The sequence below is a fragment of the Bombina bombina genome, chromosome 7 (assembly GCF_027579735.1).
Source record: "Bombina bombina isolate aBomBom1 chromosome 7, aBomBom1.pri, whole genome shotgun sequence".
Taxonomy (NCBI): domain Eukaryota; kingdom Metazoa; phylum Chordata; class Amphibia; order Anura; family Bombinatoridae; genus Bombina; species Bombina bombina.
The window spans coordinates 556,574,118-556,592,449 of NC_069505.1; the positions used below are offsets into that span (position 1 = coordinate 556,574,118).

An 18,332-nucleotide genomic window follows, 5' to 3' on the forward strand; every position below is an offset into this window, starting at 1 on the left:
TATATATATATATGTCTGTGTGTGTTATATACAGTATGTGTGTGTGTGTTATATACAGTATGTGTGTGTGTGTTATATACAGTATATATATATATATATATATATATAATATAAAGAAGAGTGCACTTGCCAGGACTTTTTAAAGTTTTATTCCAAATATGTGAACGTTTTCAGGGGATTAGCCCCTTCCTCAGACATACAAAATGACAATTGTCATTTTGTATGTCTGAGGAAGGGGCTAATCCCCCGAAAACTTTCACATATTTGGAATAAAACTTTAAAAAGTCCTGGCAAGTGCACTCTTCTTTATATTCTATTTGCCTATCTGTTGCACCCCGGCCATGTGACTCAGGATTTCTGGAGTGCTTGTCTACTTTGAACTTTTTATATATATGTGTGTTATAAGCAGTATATATGTGTGTATGTTATATACAGTATATATATGTGTGTGTGTGTGTTATATACAGTATATATATGTGTGTGTGTTATAAACAGTATATATATGTGTGTGTGTGTTATATACAGTATATATATGTGTGTGTGTGTTATAAACAGTATATATATGTGTGTGTGTGTGTTATAAACAGTATATATGTGTGTGTGTGTGTTATATACAGTATATATATGTGTGTGTGTTATATACAGTATATATATGTGTGTGTGTGTTATATACAATATATATTTGTGTGTGTGTTATAAACAGTATATATATGTGCGTGTGTGTTATATACAGTATATATATGTGTGTGTGTTATATACAGTATATATATATATATATGTGTGTTATAAACAGTATATATATATGTGTGTGTGTGTTATATACAGTATATATATGTGTGTGTGTTATAAACAGTATATATATGTGTGTGTGTGTTATATACAGTATATATATGTGTGTGTGTTATAAACAGTATATATATATGTGTGTGTGTGTTATATACAGTATATATATGTGTGTGTGTTATAAACAGTATATATATGTGTGTGTGTGTGTTATATACAGTATATATATGTGTGTGTGTGTGTTATAAACAGTATATATATATGTGTGTGTTATATACAGTATATATATGTGTGTGTGTTATAAACAGTATATATATGTGTGTGTGTGTTATATACAGTATATATATGTGTGTGTGTTATAAACAGTATATATATGTGTGTGTGTGTTATATACAGTATATATATGTGTGTGTGTGTTATAAACAGTATATATATGTGTGTGTGTGTGTTATAAACAGTATATATGTGTGTGTGTGTTATATACAGTATATATATGTGTGTGTGTTATATACAGTATATATATGTGTGTGTGTGTTATATACAATATATATTTGTGTGTGTGTTATAAACAGTATATATATGTGCGTGTGTGTTATATACAGTATGTGTGTGTGTGTTATATACAGTATATATATGTGTGTGTGTTATATACAGTATATATATATATGTGTGTTATAAACAGTATATATATATGTGTGTGTGTGTTATATACAGTATATATATGTGTGTGTGTTATAAACAGTATATATATGTGTGTGTGTGTTATATACAGTATATATATGTGTGTGTGTTATAAACAGTATATATATATGTGTGTGTGTGTTATATACAGTATATATATGTGTGTGTGTTATAAACAGTATATATATGTGTGTGTGTGTGTTATATACAGTATATATATGTGTGTGTGTGTGTTATAAACAGTATATATATATGTGTGTGTGTGTTATATACAGTATATATATGTGTGTGTGTTATAAACAGTATATATATGTGTGTGTGTGTTATATACAGTATATATATGTGTGTGTGTTATATACAATATATATATATATGTGTGTGTGTGTGTGTTATATACAGTATATATATATATATGTGTGTGTGTTATATACAGTATATATATGTGTGTGTGTGTGTGTGTTATATACAGTATATATATGTGTGTGTGTGTTATATACAGTATATATATGTGTGTGTGTGTGTTATAAACAGTATATATATATATGTGTGTGTGTTATATACAGTATATATATGTGTGTGTGTGTGTGTGTGTGTTATATACAGTATATATATGTGTGTGTGTGTGTTATATACAGTATATATATGTGTGTGTGTGTGTGTGTGTGTTATATACAGTATATATATATGTGTGTGTGTGTGTTATATACAGTATATATATGTGTGTGTGTGTGTGTGTTATATACAGTATATATATGTGTGTGTGTGTGTTATATACAGTATATATATGTGTGTGTGTGTGTGTGTGTGTTATATACAGTATATATATGTGTGTGTGTGTGTGTGTGTGTTATATACAGTATATATATGTGTGTGTGTGTGTGTTATATACAGTATATATATATATATGTGTGTGTGTTATATACAGTATATATATGTGTGTGTGTGTGTGTGTGTGTTATATACAGTATATATATGTGTGTGTGTGTGTTATATACAGTATATATATATATGTGTGTGTGTGTTATATACAGTATATATATGTGTGTGTGTGTGTGTGTGTTATATACAGTATATATATGTGTGTGTGTGTTATATACAGTATATATATGTGTGTGTGTGTGTGTTATAAACAGTATATATATATATGTGTGAGACATACAAGCTGCTGTATATAGTAATAAAGTATCTCACCTGCTGTCTGGTTGAGGTGGCTCATCACTGTCTTCACATTGTGTTTGAATATAGCCTCATCGCCTTTACATCCCTGTGTCTGTCTTTCCCAGTAACCAGGATCCTCCTCCACCGTCTCCATCCACTGAACAGCAGGTCGGGCTCTGGGAGAGTCACTATCACATCTCATTATCTGCTTCTCATCCACGTAACCAACTGTAACAAACACAGGCAGCCCATGTCCTGGCTCTGAGACCCCAGTGAGATAATATTGTAGCATGTGACTGCCTGAGAGACACAGAGAGAGAGACAGTTACACATTACTGTAACCTGTAACTGCCTGAGAGACACAGAGAGAGACAGTTACACATTACTGTAACCTGTGACTGCCTGAGAGACACAGAGAGAGAGACAGTTACACATTACTGTAACCTGTAACTGCCTGAGAGACACAGAGAGAGACAGTTACACATTACTGTAACCTGTGAGTGCCTGAGAGACACAGAGAGAGACAGTTACACATTACTGTAACCTGTAACTGCCTGAGAGACACAGAGAGAGACAGTTACACATTACTGTAACCTGTGAGTGCCTGAGAGACACAGGGAGAGACAGTTACACATTACTGTAACCTGTGACTGCCTGAGAGACACAGAGAGAGACAGTTACACATTACTGTAACCTGTGACTGCCTGAGAGACACAGAGAGAGACAGTTACACATTACTGTAACCTGTGAGTGCCTGAGAGACACAGAGAGAGACAGTTACACATTACTGTAACCTGTGACTGCCTGAGAGACACAGAGAGAGACAGTTACACATTACTGTAACCTGTGACTGCCTGAGAGACACAGAGAGAGACAATTACACATTACTGTAACCTGTGACTGCCTGAGAGACACAGAGACAGTTACACATTACTGTAACATGTGACTGCCTGAGAAACACAGAGAGAGACAGTTACACATTACTGTAACATGTGACTGCCCGAGAGACACAGAGAGAGACAGTTACACATTATACTGTAACCTGTGACTGCCTGAGAGACACAGAGAGAGAGAGACAGTTACACATTACTGTAACCTGTGACTGCCTGAGAGACACAGAGACAGACAGTTACACATTACTGTAACCTGTGACTGCCTGAGAGACACAGAAAGACAGTTACACATTAATGTAACCTGTGACTGCCTGAGAGACACAGAGAGAGAGATAGTTACACATTACTGTAATCTGTGACTGCCTGAGAGGCACAGATAGAGACAGTTACACATTACTGTAACTTGTGACTGCCTGAGAGACACAGAGAGAGACAGTTACACATTACTGTAACCTGTTAATGCCTGCGAGACACAGAAAGAGACAGTTACACATTACTGTAACCTGTTACTGCCTGAGAGACACAGAGAGACAGTTACACAATAATGTAACCTGTGACTGCCTGAGAGACACAGAGAGAGAGACAGTTACACATTACTGTAACCTGTGACTGCCTGAGAGACACAGAGAGAGAGACAGTTACACATTACTGTAATCTGTGAATGCCTGAGAGGCACAGATAGAGACAGTTACACATTACTGTAACTTGTGACTGCCTGAGAGACACAGAGAGAGACAGTTACACATTACTCTAACCTGTTAATGCCTGCGAGACACAGAAAGAGACAGTTACACATTACTGTAACCTGTTACTGCCTGAGAGACACAGAGAGACAGTTACACAATAATGTAACCTGTGACTGCCTGAGAGACACAGAGAGACAGTTACACATTACTGTAACCTGTGACTGCCTGAGAGACACAGAGAGAGAGACAGTTACACATTACTGTAACCTGTGACTGCCTGAGAGACACAGAGACTGTTACACATTACTGTAACCTGTGACTGCCTGAGAGACACACAGAGAGAGACAGTTAAACATTACTGTAACCTGTGACTGCCTGAGAGACACAGAAAGACAGTTACACATTAATGTAACCTGTGACTGCCTGAGACACAGAGAGAGACAGTTACACTCTCTCCATAAGCCCCCAGCCAATCAGCATTACTGAAATTCTCTCCATAAGCCCCCCCAGCCAATCAGCACTACAGAAATTCTTTCTATACGCCCCCCCAGCCAATCACCACTACTGAAATTCTCTCCATAAGCCCCCCAGCCAATCAGCACTACTGAAATTCCCTCCATCTCCTCACAGCAAATCAGCACTGGGGAGTTCTGGGAGTTTATTTGTATTTGTCACTTTGTGATCATTTGAAGGGCCATGATACCCAAATGTTGAAACACTCGAAAGTGATGCAGCATAACTGTAAAAAGCTGACTAGAAAATATCACCTGAACATCTCTATGTAAAAAAGAAAGTTATTTTACCTCAAAATGTCCTAAGTATTTAAACCCCATTGCAAAGGACTTAAAGCAGCAAATCAGTATGCCTGTCCCAGGACATCCAAGGGAGTGAGCTTCGTGCACACTCATTATTTCCCTATTCAGTTTTAGGAAGTTTACTATGAAATCTCATGAGATAACAGTAAAAGTTCATGACCTCAGCACTGCTGATGCCGATTGGCTGCAGTTAATTTTTTCATTTTTTTTTTACCTGCAGCTAAGCAGCAGCTGAAGTATAACTTTTTACATAGCACTTGCTCTGCTGAGCTGAGGAAGTTGTGAGGTTAAATATCTTCCTTTTTTACATAGAGATGCTCAGTTGATATTTTCCTGTCAGCTTTTTACAGTTATACTGCATCAGTTTCAAGTGATTTAGTATATGAGTATTATGTCCCTTTAACTCAAGAAATAAGCTTGTTCTGTATTTCATGTGTTTTATTTATGCTGATTTGTTTGCTTGGTGTTTGCATAGAAATTATGCTGTAACATTAATGAATAAGTCCCCTGCACCATGTAAATAAGAAAAATTATGCTTACCTGATAAATGTATTTCTTTTTTGACACAATGAGTCCACGGATCATCTTAATTACTATTGGGAATATCACTCCTGCCCTGCAGGAGGCGGCAAAGAGCACCACAGCAAAGCTGTTAAATAGTTCCATCCTTCCCTCCCACTGCAGTCATTCGACCGAAGTTAAGGAGAAAAAGGAAAAACAAGGTGCAGAGGTGTCTGAAGTTTATAACATACCAATAACCTGTCTAAAAAACAGGGCAGGCCGTGGACTCATCGTGTCAAAAAATAAATAAATTTATCAGGTAAGCATAAATTTTCTTTTCTTTTTAATGACACAATGAGTCTACGGATCATCTTATTACTATTGGGAATCAATACCCAAGCTAGAGTACACAGATGATATGGGAGGGACAAGACAGGGAACCTAAACTGAAGGTACCACTGCTTGAAGAACCTTTCTCCCAAAAACGGCCTCAGCCGAGGCAAAAGTGTCACATTAGCAGAACTTTGAAAAGTGTGAAGAGATGACTAAGTTGCAGTCTTGCAAATCTGTTCCACAGAAGCTTCATTCTTGAATGCCCATGAGGAAGCAACAGCCCTCGTGGAATGAGCCGTAACTCTCCCTGGAGGCCGCTGTTCAGCAGTCTCATATGCAAAATGTATAATACTCTTCAGTCAAAAAGAAAGGGGAGTAGTCGTAACTTTCTGTCCCTTACGTTTTCCTGAAAAAAACAAAAACAAGGCAGAAGACTGACAAAATTCCTTAGTCACCTGCAGCTAAAACTTTAAAGCACGAACTACATCCAAATTGTGCAAAAGTCTTTCATTCTAAGAGGTAGGATTAGATCACAATGAAGGAACAACAATCTCCTGATTAATGTTCCGATCAGAAACAACTTTAGGAAGAAATCCTAAATTAGTGCGTAAAACTACCTTATCTGAATGAAAAATATGGTAAGGGAACTCATACTGCAATGCCGAGAGCTCTGACACTCTGTGAGCAGAAGAAATAGCAACAAGAAATAAAACTTTCCAAGATAACAACTTAATATCTAAGGAATGCATAGGCTCAAATGGAGCCCCTTGAAGAGCTTTGAGAAGTAAATTAAGACTCCATAGAGAAGTGGCTTGAACACAGGCCTGATCCTGACCAGGGCATGACAAAAAGATTGTATATCTGGAACATCTGCCCGACATTTGTGTAACAAAATAGATAAGGCAGAAATTTGACCCTTTAGGGAACTTGTCAATAATTCTTTCTCCAAACCTTCTTGGAGAAAGGACAAAATTCTAGGAATCCTAACTCTACTCCAGGAGTAGCCCTTGGATTCACACCAATAGAGATATTTACGCCATATCTTATGGCAAAAATCCTTTTAGTTACAGGCTTACGAGCATGAAACATGGTCTCTATGACCGATTCTGAAAAACCCTGTTTGGATAAAATTAAGCGTACAATCTCCAAGCAGTCAGCTTCAGAGAAACTATATTTGGGTGAAGGAAGGGCCCTTGAATTAGAAGGTCCTTCCTCAACGGAAGTCTCCAAGGTGGCAGGGATGACATGTCCACCAGATCTGCATACCAAATTCTGTGAGGCCAAGCCGGTGCAATGAGGATCCCTGAGGCCCTCTCCTGCTTGATTTGAGCAATGACCAGAGGAAGAAGAGCAAACGGAGGGAATAGGTATGCTAGCCTGAAGGACCACGGTACCGCCAGGGCGTCTATCAGTACCGCCTGAGGGTCCCTGGACCTCTACCCGTACCTTGGAAGTTTGGCATTCTGTCGAGATGCCATGAGGTCCAATTCCGGCTTACCCCATCTGAGAATCAGGCAGGAAAACACTTCCGGATGGAGTTCCCACTCCCCCGGCTGAAAGGTCTGCCTGCTCAGGAAGTCCGCCTCCCAATTGTCCACCTCTGGGATGTGGATCACCGACAGACAGCAAGATTGGGTTTGCATTATTTTGGTTACCACTGTAATCGCTAAGGAATCGCTCTGAGCTCCATAATGTTTATTGGAAAAACAAAGAACAGACTCTGACTGAGTCCAAACTCCCTGAGCCTTTAGAGAGCCCCAGACTGTTCCCCATCCTAGAAGACTGGTGTCAATTGTCACAATCGCCCAGGATAGTCTGTGAAAGAAGGTTCCCTGGGAGTGATGATTGTCAAGGTATATATAAAGATTAATAAATATATATATTTTTCATATATTTGGCTAGTTAGTAGCAAATGATTCATTCATTCAGAAAAATTTACTTGACACTCCTGTCCCATCCTCCCACATTCAGTATGCAAAGTTATTCTAAACACACAAGTGAGGACAATAGAGCATTTGGTTTAATTAAAAGTTAACAACCATTTCAAGAGACCATCTATCTTACTACCTGGAAATATATGATAAAATCACAATGTTGCCTGGCAGTCTGGTCTAGGTGAGATATTTTGTGGGAAAGTAACCCTGTACATTTCAAATGCAAATGGACCCCATGCTGTGTAAATGAGGCAATGAAAACCTGGCCAGCAAGACATATGTCATAGTGTAACTTTTGAAATTTACTAAAAATACAGCAAATAAACATATTTGAATGTAGGTCTCAGAATGTATTAAATATAGAAATAAATGTGTGTATATATATATATATATATATATATATATATATATATATATATATTTTTTATTTTTTTTTTGGAAACATAAAATGTCTTAGCCTCTGTGTTGTTAAAGAATATAAATAGATATTTATGGACCTAAAAAGAAAAGATTAATAACACTTACTTTTATTTCAGATCTGCATAGAGAGGATTCATACATCCAGGATTTATTAGAAACGTGAAATATGGTATATTCATGTTGGAACACAATGCAGTACTGAATATAAAATAGGCTGTTATTTGTATATAAATGCCAGGATACTGATAAAATTGTAATGGATTTTAAGCTAATAATTAGCAGTATAATTCTTTTAATATAAAATAATTAATATAATATAATGTCAGACACATGATGTTTCATATCAAAATGATCAGAGAGGTGATGTGATACTGCCCCATCTGCGATTGATATTGTGAATGATTAATGCAAGAAATTATGGCAGTTATTACATATTTTAAAGAAATATTTTCTTTCACTGTTAGAAATGTTCAGGTGAATCTGTTTTGTCTTGTCATGCTGCCACCCGAGGGCCAGAACCCAGTGTGACAGTTAAGGGACTTAACTGTTTAAAAGATGTGTTTCCATGGTAACCGAGGGCCAATCCGATTAGATATTCCAGATACCCAATCAGAAGGGACAAGCTCCGTAAGGGCCACCCATATTCTAACCTATGATAGAAACTGAGATATAAGTAAGAGCAAGAGAGAGAGACAGGTCAGATTCTGTTGAGCTCATTTGTAACTGGTTGCTGGGCGTGAGATACCATTTTACTTTGGCAAAGCTGATCTACCCTTCTCTCATTGATTGCAAAAATATACTTATTGGTATTTCTGAGGTGAGATTAAACCTGCTGAAAGATATTGGATATCGATTGGTGATCATCCTGGTAATGTATTAAAAGATTGTGGTAGATTAAAGAGAGCAATTTGTGTTTTAAAACTGTATTTCATAGCCTTGAATAGCTATTAGTTAGCTTGCCTTTGGTATGCAAAACATTTAAGCAAAAATTTATTGTTACTGTATGTAATAGACTATGAAATAAATTGTATTTTAAAGCTAGCATTTCATAGCCTGTGTATTGTTAAACTAATCCTAAATTTTAAATTGTTTATCTGTGCAAATATATAGTTATAACTCAGAATTGGGTTTTTGCATAAATAATATATACAATTTCTGATGTTTTAAATGAGAATTGTGTTAGAATAAATTGTGGTTAAATAACTGAGTGTATTACTTGAATGCTAGCATCTAAGTATCTTAGAATCTCATTGTGTTAACTGAATGAAAGGCTATTTGTAAATAAGGTTGGTTTTAAAGGTAAACTTTCTGGGCTTTGTAAGAAGTATAGCATATCTTAATAGTTTTAAACGTGTATAATATTGCTTCATATCCTGGTATTACAAATATATTCCAATATGTTCATAGATATTAACTAATAAAAAGAATTCAGGTATTTATATTAATTTAATGGTTTCTAGTAGATGCATATTGATTGAGGGTTGATATTTTTAAAGGATAATTATTAAATGTATTGTATTATAGCCCTGCCATTGACTGATATATTATTTTGAGAGCACTACTGAAGATTCTTATAAATATACTGACATATGGACCATGGATGCATTTGCATGAGATTTATTAATATTTATCATATTGATATAATATATTTGTAGTAAATAGAAATTATTATAAAAGAGAGAAAAAATTTCATATTTCGAAATTAATATTTTGAAAATAAATTTTTTTTTTGAAGGTTGAAATATTGATGTTCATGTTTTGAGATTGATATTGATATTTTAAAATATTGTTAAAGATTAATTTTTGAAAAAAATTAATACAAATATAATTTTTTCATATTTCAAAATTAATCAAAAATATTAATTTTTCATATTTCAAAATTCATAAAAATATTAATTTTTCATATTCATAAAAATATAAATTTTTCATATTTCAAAATTAATATTATTTTTTTTTTTTTAAACATAATTTTTTTCTTCTCTCTTTTTATTGGTAAAAATTGTATTAGTGTTTTAATTTAACTAAATACTAAGCCAATATAATAATGTCTATCACTAGGAGTGACTCATTTAATTCTGTACACAGCATTGAAAATGGTCCCATCACAATACTCATTACTAGAGGTCAGGTCCTTAAGAAAGAAATTATAAGTCACATTGAAGAGAAGTTTAATATCGTGGGTGAATTAGATGATTTTATGGATATGCTTGAAATTAAGGCTAAAAATATTACCGTTAATAATAATATGTGGACTGAAAACAATGAATTTTTCCAAGAATTATTAATGATTAATCAATGCAAGACTCTCAAAAAGCGAGACGAACTAATACTAAATTCTTGGCCCCTTGTGATATGCATTATTAATGAAATGTCACTTTGTGTCATAGACAAACAATTGCAAATACAGCAGCTAGAAAGTAGTATTCGTTCCTCACGCAGATGCGAAGAGGATTTAAAAATAATCAAAAATAAAATGGATGAATTTGCCCAAAACCTAACCGCCTTAGATAAGCATAACATAGACTTACTAGCACAGATACAAGAATTAAATAAACAGCTTGCGCAAAGCCAGAGAGAATTAAGTGATTTATATCGCCATACTGAAAACCCCTATATTAACAGTGAGAATAATGCAGATAATGCTAACTGAACGCGTCAGGGACGAGGTACAGAAATATATGGAAGAGTATAGACAAATGACCCCTATTGGGTCAGAAATAGATTTCCCAAATAGGCAGTCACCTCATGATGTAAATCCAGGGAACTGCTGTAACTCAGCTGGTGAGGGAAACTCTAATAGAGAATCCCAAAGTAAGTCTAATAAGGTCTACGACTCCCATAAAATAATTACTTTCATACAGGGTGCAGTACCTATATTCTCCAATAAGGGAACAAAATCTGTAATTGATCACTTAGAGGCTTTTGAAAATGCATTAGCTATAATGAATGTTACAAGTGAAAAATTAAAAATTTAATTTCTGCCCTGGGTATTTGACGGTAAGCATCACAAATTCTTTACTTCACTAAAGGATATGAATATTCATTCCTGGTGTGAAATAAAACGACAATGCAGAAAAGAATTTGGGCAACATCGCACTAAAACTGCCGCGAAAAACAGAATTTATGTTTACCTGATACATTTCTTTCTCCTAAGGTGTGTCCGGTCCACGGCTTCATCCTTACTTGTGGGATATTCTCTTCCCCTACAGGAAATGGCAAAGAGAGCACACAGCAAAAGCTGTCCATATAGCCCCCCTCTGGCTCCGCCCCCCAGTCATTCGACCGACGGTTAGGAGAAAAAGGAGAAACTATAAGGTGTAGTGGTGACTGTAGTGTACAAAAAATAAAAATTTTAAACCTGACTAAAAGCCAGGGCGGGCCGTGGACCGGACACACCGTAGGAGAAAGAAATTTATCAGGTAAACATAAATTCTGTTTTCTCCTACATTGGTGTGTCCGGTCCACGGCTTCATCCTTACTTGTGGGAACCAATACCAAAGCTTTAGGACACGGATGAAGGGAGGGAACAAGTCAGGTAACGTAAACAGAAGGCACCACAGCTTGCAAAACCTTTCTCCCCAAAACAGCCTCCGAAGAAGCATAAGTATCGAATTTGTAAAATTTGGCAAAAGTATGCAGAGAAGACCAAGTCGCTGCCTTACAGATCTGTTCAACAGAAGCCTCATTCTTGAAGGCCCATGTGGAAGCCACAGCTCTAGTAGAGTGAGCTGTAATTCGTTCAGGAGGCTGCCGTCCGGCAGTCTCATAAGCCAATCGGATGATGCTCTTCAGCCAAAAGGAAAGAGAAGTAGCAGTAGCTTTCTGCCCTCTCCTCTTACCAGAATAGACGACAAACAAGGATGATGTCTGTCTGAAATCCTTTGTTGCTTCTAAATAGAATTTTAAAGCACGAACCGCATCTAGGTTATGTAACAAACGTTCCTTCTTCGAAACTGGATTCGGACACAGAGAAGGAACAACTATTTCCTGGTTAATATTCCTTTTGGAAACCACTTTTGGAAGAAAACCAGGCTTGGTACGTAAAACTACCTTATCTGTATGGAATACCAGATAGGGAGAAGTACACTGCAAAGCAGACAATTCAGAAACTCTTCTAGCAGAAGAAATAGCAACCAAAAACAGAACTTTCCAAGATAGTAACTTAATATCTATGGAATGTAAAGGTTCAAACGGAACCCCTTGAAGAACTGAAAGAACTAAGTTTAGACTCCATGGAGGAGTCACAGGTCTGTAGACAGGCTTGATTCTGACTAACGCCTGTACAAATGCCTGTACATCTGGCACTGCTGCCAGACGTTTGTGCAACAAAACAGACAGAGCAGATATCTGTCCTTTAAGAGAACTAGCTGACAAACCTTTATCCAAACCCTCTTGGAGAAAGGAAAGTATCCTAGGAATTTTAATTTTACTCCAAGAGTATCCCTTGGATTCGCACCAACAGATATATTTTTGCCATATCTTGTGGTAAATTTTTCTAGTCACAGGTTTTCTGGCTTGAACCAGAGTATCTATAACCGAATCTGAAAAACCACGCTTAGATAAAATCAAGCGTTCAATTTCCAAGCAGTCAGTTGCAGAGATACTAGATTTGGATGTTCGAATGGACCTTGTACTAGAAGATCCTGCCTCAAAGGTAGCTTCAATGGTGGAGCCGATGACATATTCACCAGGTCTGCATACCAAGTCCTGCGTGGCCATGCAGGAGCTATTAGAATCACTGAGGCCTTCTCCTGTTTGATCCTGGCTACTAGCCTGGGAAGGAGAGGGAACGGCAGAAACACATAAGCTAGATTGAACGACCAAGGCACCACCAATGCATCCACTAGTGTCGCCTTGGGAACCCTGGATCTGGACCCGTAGCGAGGAACCTTGGAGTTCTGACGAGACGCCATCAGATCCATATCTGGAATGCCCCATAGTTGAGTTAACTGGGCAAAGACCTCCGGATGAAGTTCCCACTCCCCAGGATGGAAAGTCTGACGACTCAAATAATCCGCCTCCCAGTTGTCTACTCCTGGGATGTGAATTGCAGATAGATGGCAGGAGTGATTCTCCGCCCATTTGATGATCTTGGATACCTCTCTCATCGCCAAGGAACTCTTTGTTCCCCCCTGATGATTGATGTACGCTACAGTCGTCATGTTGTCCGACTGAAATCTTATGAATCTGGCCTTCGCTAGTTGAGGCCAAGCCAGGAGCGCATTAAATATCGCTCTCAGTTCCAAAATGTTTATCGGGAGGAGAGACTCTTCCCGAGACCATAGACCCTGAGCTTTCAGGGAGTCCCATACCGCGCCCCAGCCTAAGAAACTGGCGTCGGTCGTGACAATGACCCACTCTGGTCTGCGGAAACTCATTCCCTGAGACAGGTGATCCTGAGTCAACCACCAGAGGAGTGAGTCTCTGGTTACCTAGTCTACTTGAATCTGGGGAGACAAGTCTGCATAATCCCCATTCCACTGTTTGAGCATGCACAGTTGCAATGAATTAAATGAATTCGAGCAAAAGGAACCACGTCCATTGCTGCAACCATTAGTCCTATTACCTCCATGCACTGAGCTATGGAAGGCTGAGGAATAGATTGAAGAACTCGACAAGCGTTTAGAAGCTTTAACTTTCTGACCTCTGTCAGAAAAATCTTCATTTCCACAGAATCTATTATAGTTCCCAGAAAGGCAACCCTTGTGGACGGAGACAGGGAACTCTTTTCTATGTTCACCTTCCACCCGTGAGACCTGAGAAAGGCTAAAACAATGTCTGTATGAGCCCTTGCTTTGGAAAGGGACGACGCTTGGATTAGAATGTCATCTAGGTAAGGTGCTACAGCAATGCCCCTCGGCCTTAGGACCGCTAGAAGGGACCCTAGCACCTTTGTGAAAATTCTGGGAGCAGTGGCTAAACCGAATGGAAGAGCCACAAACTGGTAATGTTTGTCCAGAAAGGCGAACCTCAGGAACTGATGATGATCTTTGTGGACAGGAATATGCAGGTACGCATCCTTTAAGTCCACGGTAGTCATATATTGACCCTCCTGGATTGTTGGTAAAATCGTCCGAATGGTTTCCATTTTGAATGATGGAACTCTGAGGAATTTGTTTAGAATTTTTAAATCCAGAATTGGCCTGAAAGTTCCTTCTTTTTTGGGAACTACAAACAGGTTTGAGTAAAAACCCAGACCTTGTTCCGCTGTTGGAACTGGGTGTATCACTCCCATCCTTAATAGGTCTCCTACGCAATGTAAGAATGCCTGTCTCTTTATCTGGTCTGAAGATAAGCGAGACATGTGGAACCGTCCCCTTGGAGGAAGTTCCTTGAACTCTAGAAGATACCCCTGAGAGACTATTTCTAGTGCCCAGGGATCCGGAACATCTCTTGCCCAAGCCTGAGTGAAGAGAGAAAGTCTTCCCCCTACTAGATCCGGTCCCGGATTGGGGGCTACCCCTTCATGCTGACTTGGTAGCAGCAGCAGGCTTCTTGGCCTGTTTACCCTTGTTCCAGCCTTGCAATGGTTTCCATGCTGGTTTAGGCTGGGAAGCGTTACCCTCTTGTCTAGAGGCTGCAGAGTTAGGAGCCGGTCCGTTCCTGAAATTGCGAAAGGAACGAAAATTAGATTTGTTCTTAGCCTTGAAAGGCCTATCCTGTGGGAGGGCATGGCCCTTTCCCCCAGTGATGTCTGAAATAATTTCCTTCAATTCTGGCCCGAAAAGGGTCTTACCTTTGAAAGGAATATTAAGCAATTTTGTTTTGGACGACACATCCGCCGACCAAGATTTTAGCCAAAGCGCCCTGCGCGCCACTATTGCAAAACCTGAATTTTTCGCCGCTAATTTTGCCAATTGAAAAGCGGCATCCAAAATAAAGGAATTAGCCAACTTTAGTGCGTGAATTCTGTCAATGACTTCATCATATGGAGTCTCCTTTTGGAGCAAATTTTCTAGTTCCTCGAACCAAAAAGACGCTGCCGTGGTGACAGGAATAATGCACGAAATTGGTTGAAGAAGGAAACCTTGCTGAACAAAAATCTTTTTAAGCAATCCTTCCAATTTTTTATCCATAGGATCTTTGAAAGCGCAACTGTCCTCTATAGGAATAGTTGTGCGCTTGGCTAACGTTGAAACTGCCCCCTCTACCTTAGGGACCGTTTGCCATGCGTCCCTTCTGGGGTTGACAATGGGGAACATTTTCTTGAATATAGGAGGTGGAACAAAAGGTACACCTGGCTTCTCCCACTCCTTAGTCACTATGTCCGCCACCCTCTTGGGTATCGGAAAAGCATCAGCGTGCACTGGGACCTCTAAGAATTTGTCCATTTTGCACAACTTCTCTGGAATCACCAAAGAATCACAATCATCAAGGGTAGCTAGCACCTCCTTAAGCAGGGCGCGGAGATGTTCTAGCTTAAATTTAAATGCCACGATATCAGGTTCTGCCTGCTGAGAAATTTTTCCTGAATCAGAAATTTCTCCCTCAGACAGACCCTCCCTCACTGCCAACTCAGATTGATGTGAGGGTATAACAGATAAATTATCGTCAGCGCCAACTTGCTCATCCTCTGTATTTAAAACTGAGCAATCACGCTTCCTGGGAAATGCTGGCAGTTTGGATAAAAGAGCTGCTATAGAATTATCCATTACTGCTGTTAATTGCTGCATAGTAACAAGCATTGGCGCGCTAGATGTACTAGGAATCGCCTGCGCGGGCAAAACTGGTGTTGACACAGAAGGAGAGGATGATGAACTATCCCCACTACCTTCATTTGAAGAATCATCTTGGGCAACCTTATTAAATGTGACAGTACTGTCCTTACTTTGTTTGGACGCCATGGCACAATTTGCACATACATTTAATGGGGGAACCACCTTGGCTTCCATACACACAGAACATATGCTATCTGAAGGTACAGACATGTTAGACAGACTTAGGCAGGTTTTTAATGCAATAAAAACAATTTTAAACAAAACCGTTACTGTCTCTTTAAATAATAAAAAGAGCACACTTTATTTCTGAATGATCGAAAAACTATCAAAGAAATATCCGATCTTTATCAAATTTATACCCCAGTGTCTTAATGCTTTGAAAGTATTGCACACCAAATTTCAAGTCTCTAAACCCTTAAATGAGCAAACCGGAGCTAAAATCCCAATTTACCGGTTAAAACACACTACAGTCCCTGCCACAGACTTTGCTGCGGCTTCTACCTTCCTTAGGGGTTATTCACCACAGAAATAAGCCTTTCTGAGTCCTTTTCTAAGCCACAGGACCCTCTCACGTGAAGCTGCATGCACTGCCTATAGAAGTAACTGCGCAACTGAGGCGCGAAAATGAGGCCTCCTCCCTCTGCATACCAGAGTGAAGGGGCCTTTCTGACTAGATTAGGCGTCTAAACAACTGCCAGGCGCAATAAACGTTCCCAAAAGTGTTTTAAAGTTTGCAAAACACTCCAAATGTCATATAAATATGCTAAAAATAAATTGATTTAGCCCACAAAAGTGTCAACCAGCATAGAGCCCAATTTATAAGCCTTAATTCTGTTACTGAGTCTAAGAAAATGGCTTACTGATCCCATAAGGGAAAAACTGACAGTCTTCTAGCACTACTAGGTCTTGTTAGAAAAGAGACTAGTCATACCTGAAGCAGATAAGTCTGCAAACTGTTCCCCCCAACTGAAGTTCTCTGGTTTCAACAGTCCTGCGTGGGAACAGCAATGGATTTTAGTTACTGGTGCTAAAATCATACTCCTCTTAACAGAAATCTTCATCACTTTCTGTTGTAGAGTAAATAGTACAAACCGGCACTATTTTAAAATAACAAACTCTTGATAGAAGAAATAAAACTACAACTAACACCACATACTCTTTACCATCCCCGTGGAGATGCTACTTGTTCAGAGCGGCAAAGAGAGTGACTGGGGGGCGGAGCCAGAGGGGGGCTATATGGACAGCTTTTGCTGTGTGCTCTCTTTGCCATTTCCTGTAGGGGAAGAGAATATCCCACAAGTAAGGATGAAGCCGTGGACCGGACACACCAATGTAGGAGAAATAGCGTACAGTATGGCTGAAGATAATCCCAGATTTGATTGCTCAGAATTTGTAAATTTATTTTTTGAAGCACTGCCTACACCCATCAAAATTAACTTAGCTAGAGATTTTGATGAGGACTGCTCATTGGAATGGCTGATCAAAGAGAGAACAAAATTATACTCTATTCAGCAGTCGAGTGAGCAGAGGGTTAAAAAGGAATCAAAACCCAAAATTGTGCAGAAACTAGGGTGTCACCTGGGCCCCTCAATTTGGAGTCTAAAAAGAAAACCTACGCGGAGGTGGCCAGTCAAAACAGGCTATCTCCACAGAGGTTTAACTCTGCCCCTTCCCCTACACAGGCTGAGGCGCAGAGAGACTATAACCAAAGTGGGGGACATAATCAGGTGAATAATTACTCACAAAGAGAATACTCACCAAATAATTGGTATCCGCGCAAGGGTAGATACAATAGATGGCGAAGATATTCTCAGAGTAACCAGACACCCCAAGTATATAACGCTCCCCGAAGTACTAATGCTGAACAAGCTGAACCCCAGGGGCAACCACGCCAAAATAGAAATAGCGGCCCTGATTCTGAGGAAACCCAATGGTCCAGGAATCATTATTATGGGGCATCAAGAGATAGGCCCAGGGGCAGAGGTAACTTGTACAATCAGGTAGATATGCTTTGTACCCAGTTAAATCGGTTGAGCGAACAATTCGCTAATATGAGTCAACCTTCTACAGCTCAGCAACCAAACAATACTTTTTTAGGGGTACAGCCAGTGGTCAGCAGTGGACCACAGGCACAATCATACATACTGCAATATCACCTGAAAGGGAGGGGAGAGATATACAAAATGTGATGATAAGGGGGCGGAGTTAACTGTAGAGTAAGGAAGACGCATTGAGAAGGAGCTCTGTTGAAGTTTCCCAGGAAAACTAAAGTTTAGGTCCTAATCTCTTGATATTTGCCCTGATTTTGGTCCTGGCATTTGAACTAACACTGGCAGAGACCTTATATTAACTTTTTTCTGTGTTTTATAACTCGCAAGTAGACCTACAAGAAATAAGGAGGCTCAGAGGA

At 38.7% G+C, this 18,332-nt stretch overlaps 1 protein-coding gene across 2 annotated transcripts in view; it reads right to left on the reverse strand.

The window, feature by feature from the left end:
* LOC128667034 (H-2 class I histocompatibility antigen, Q9 alpha chain) overlaps nucleotides 1–18,332 on the reverse strand; it is a 448,039-nt gene that overhangs the window by 298,921 nt on the left and 130,786 nt on the right. For both annotated transcript variants that reach the window (XM_053721897.1, XM_053721896.1), the window contains exon 2: nucleotides 2,656–2,922. In XM_053721897.1, the coding sequence (XP_053577872.1) occupies nucleotides 2,656–2,922 (267 nt within the window). The remainder of the gene's footprint in view (nucleotides 1–2,655; nucleotides 2,923–18,332) is intronic.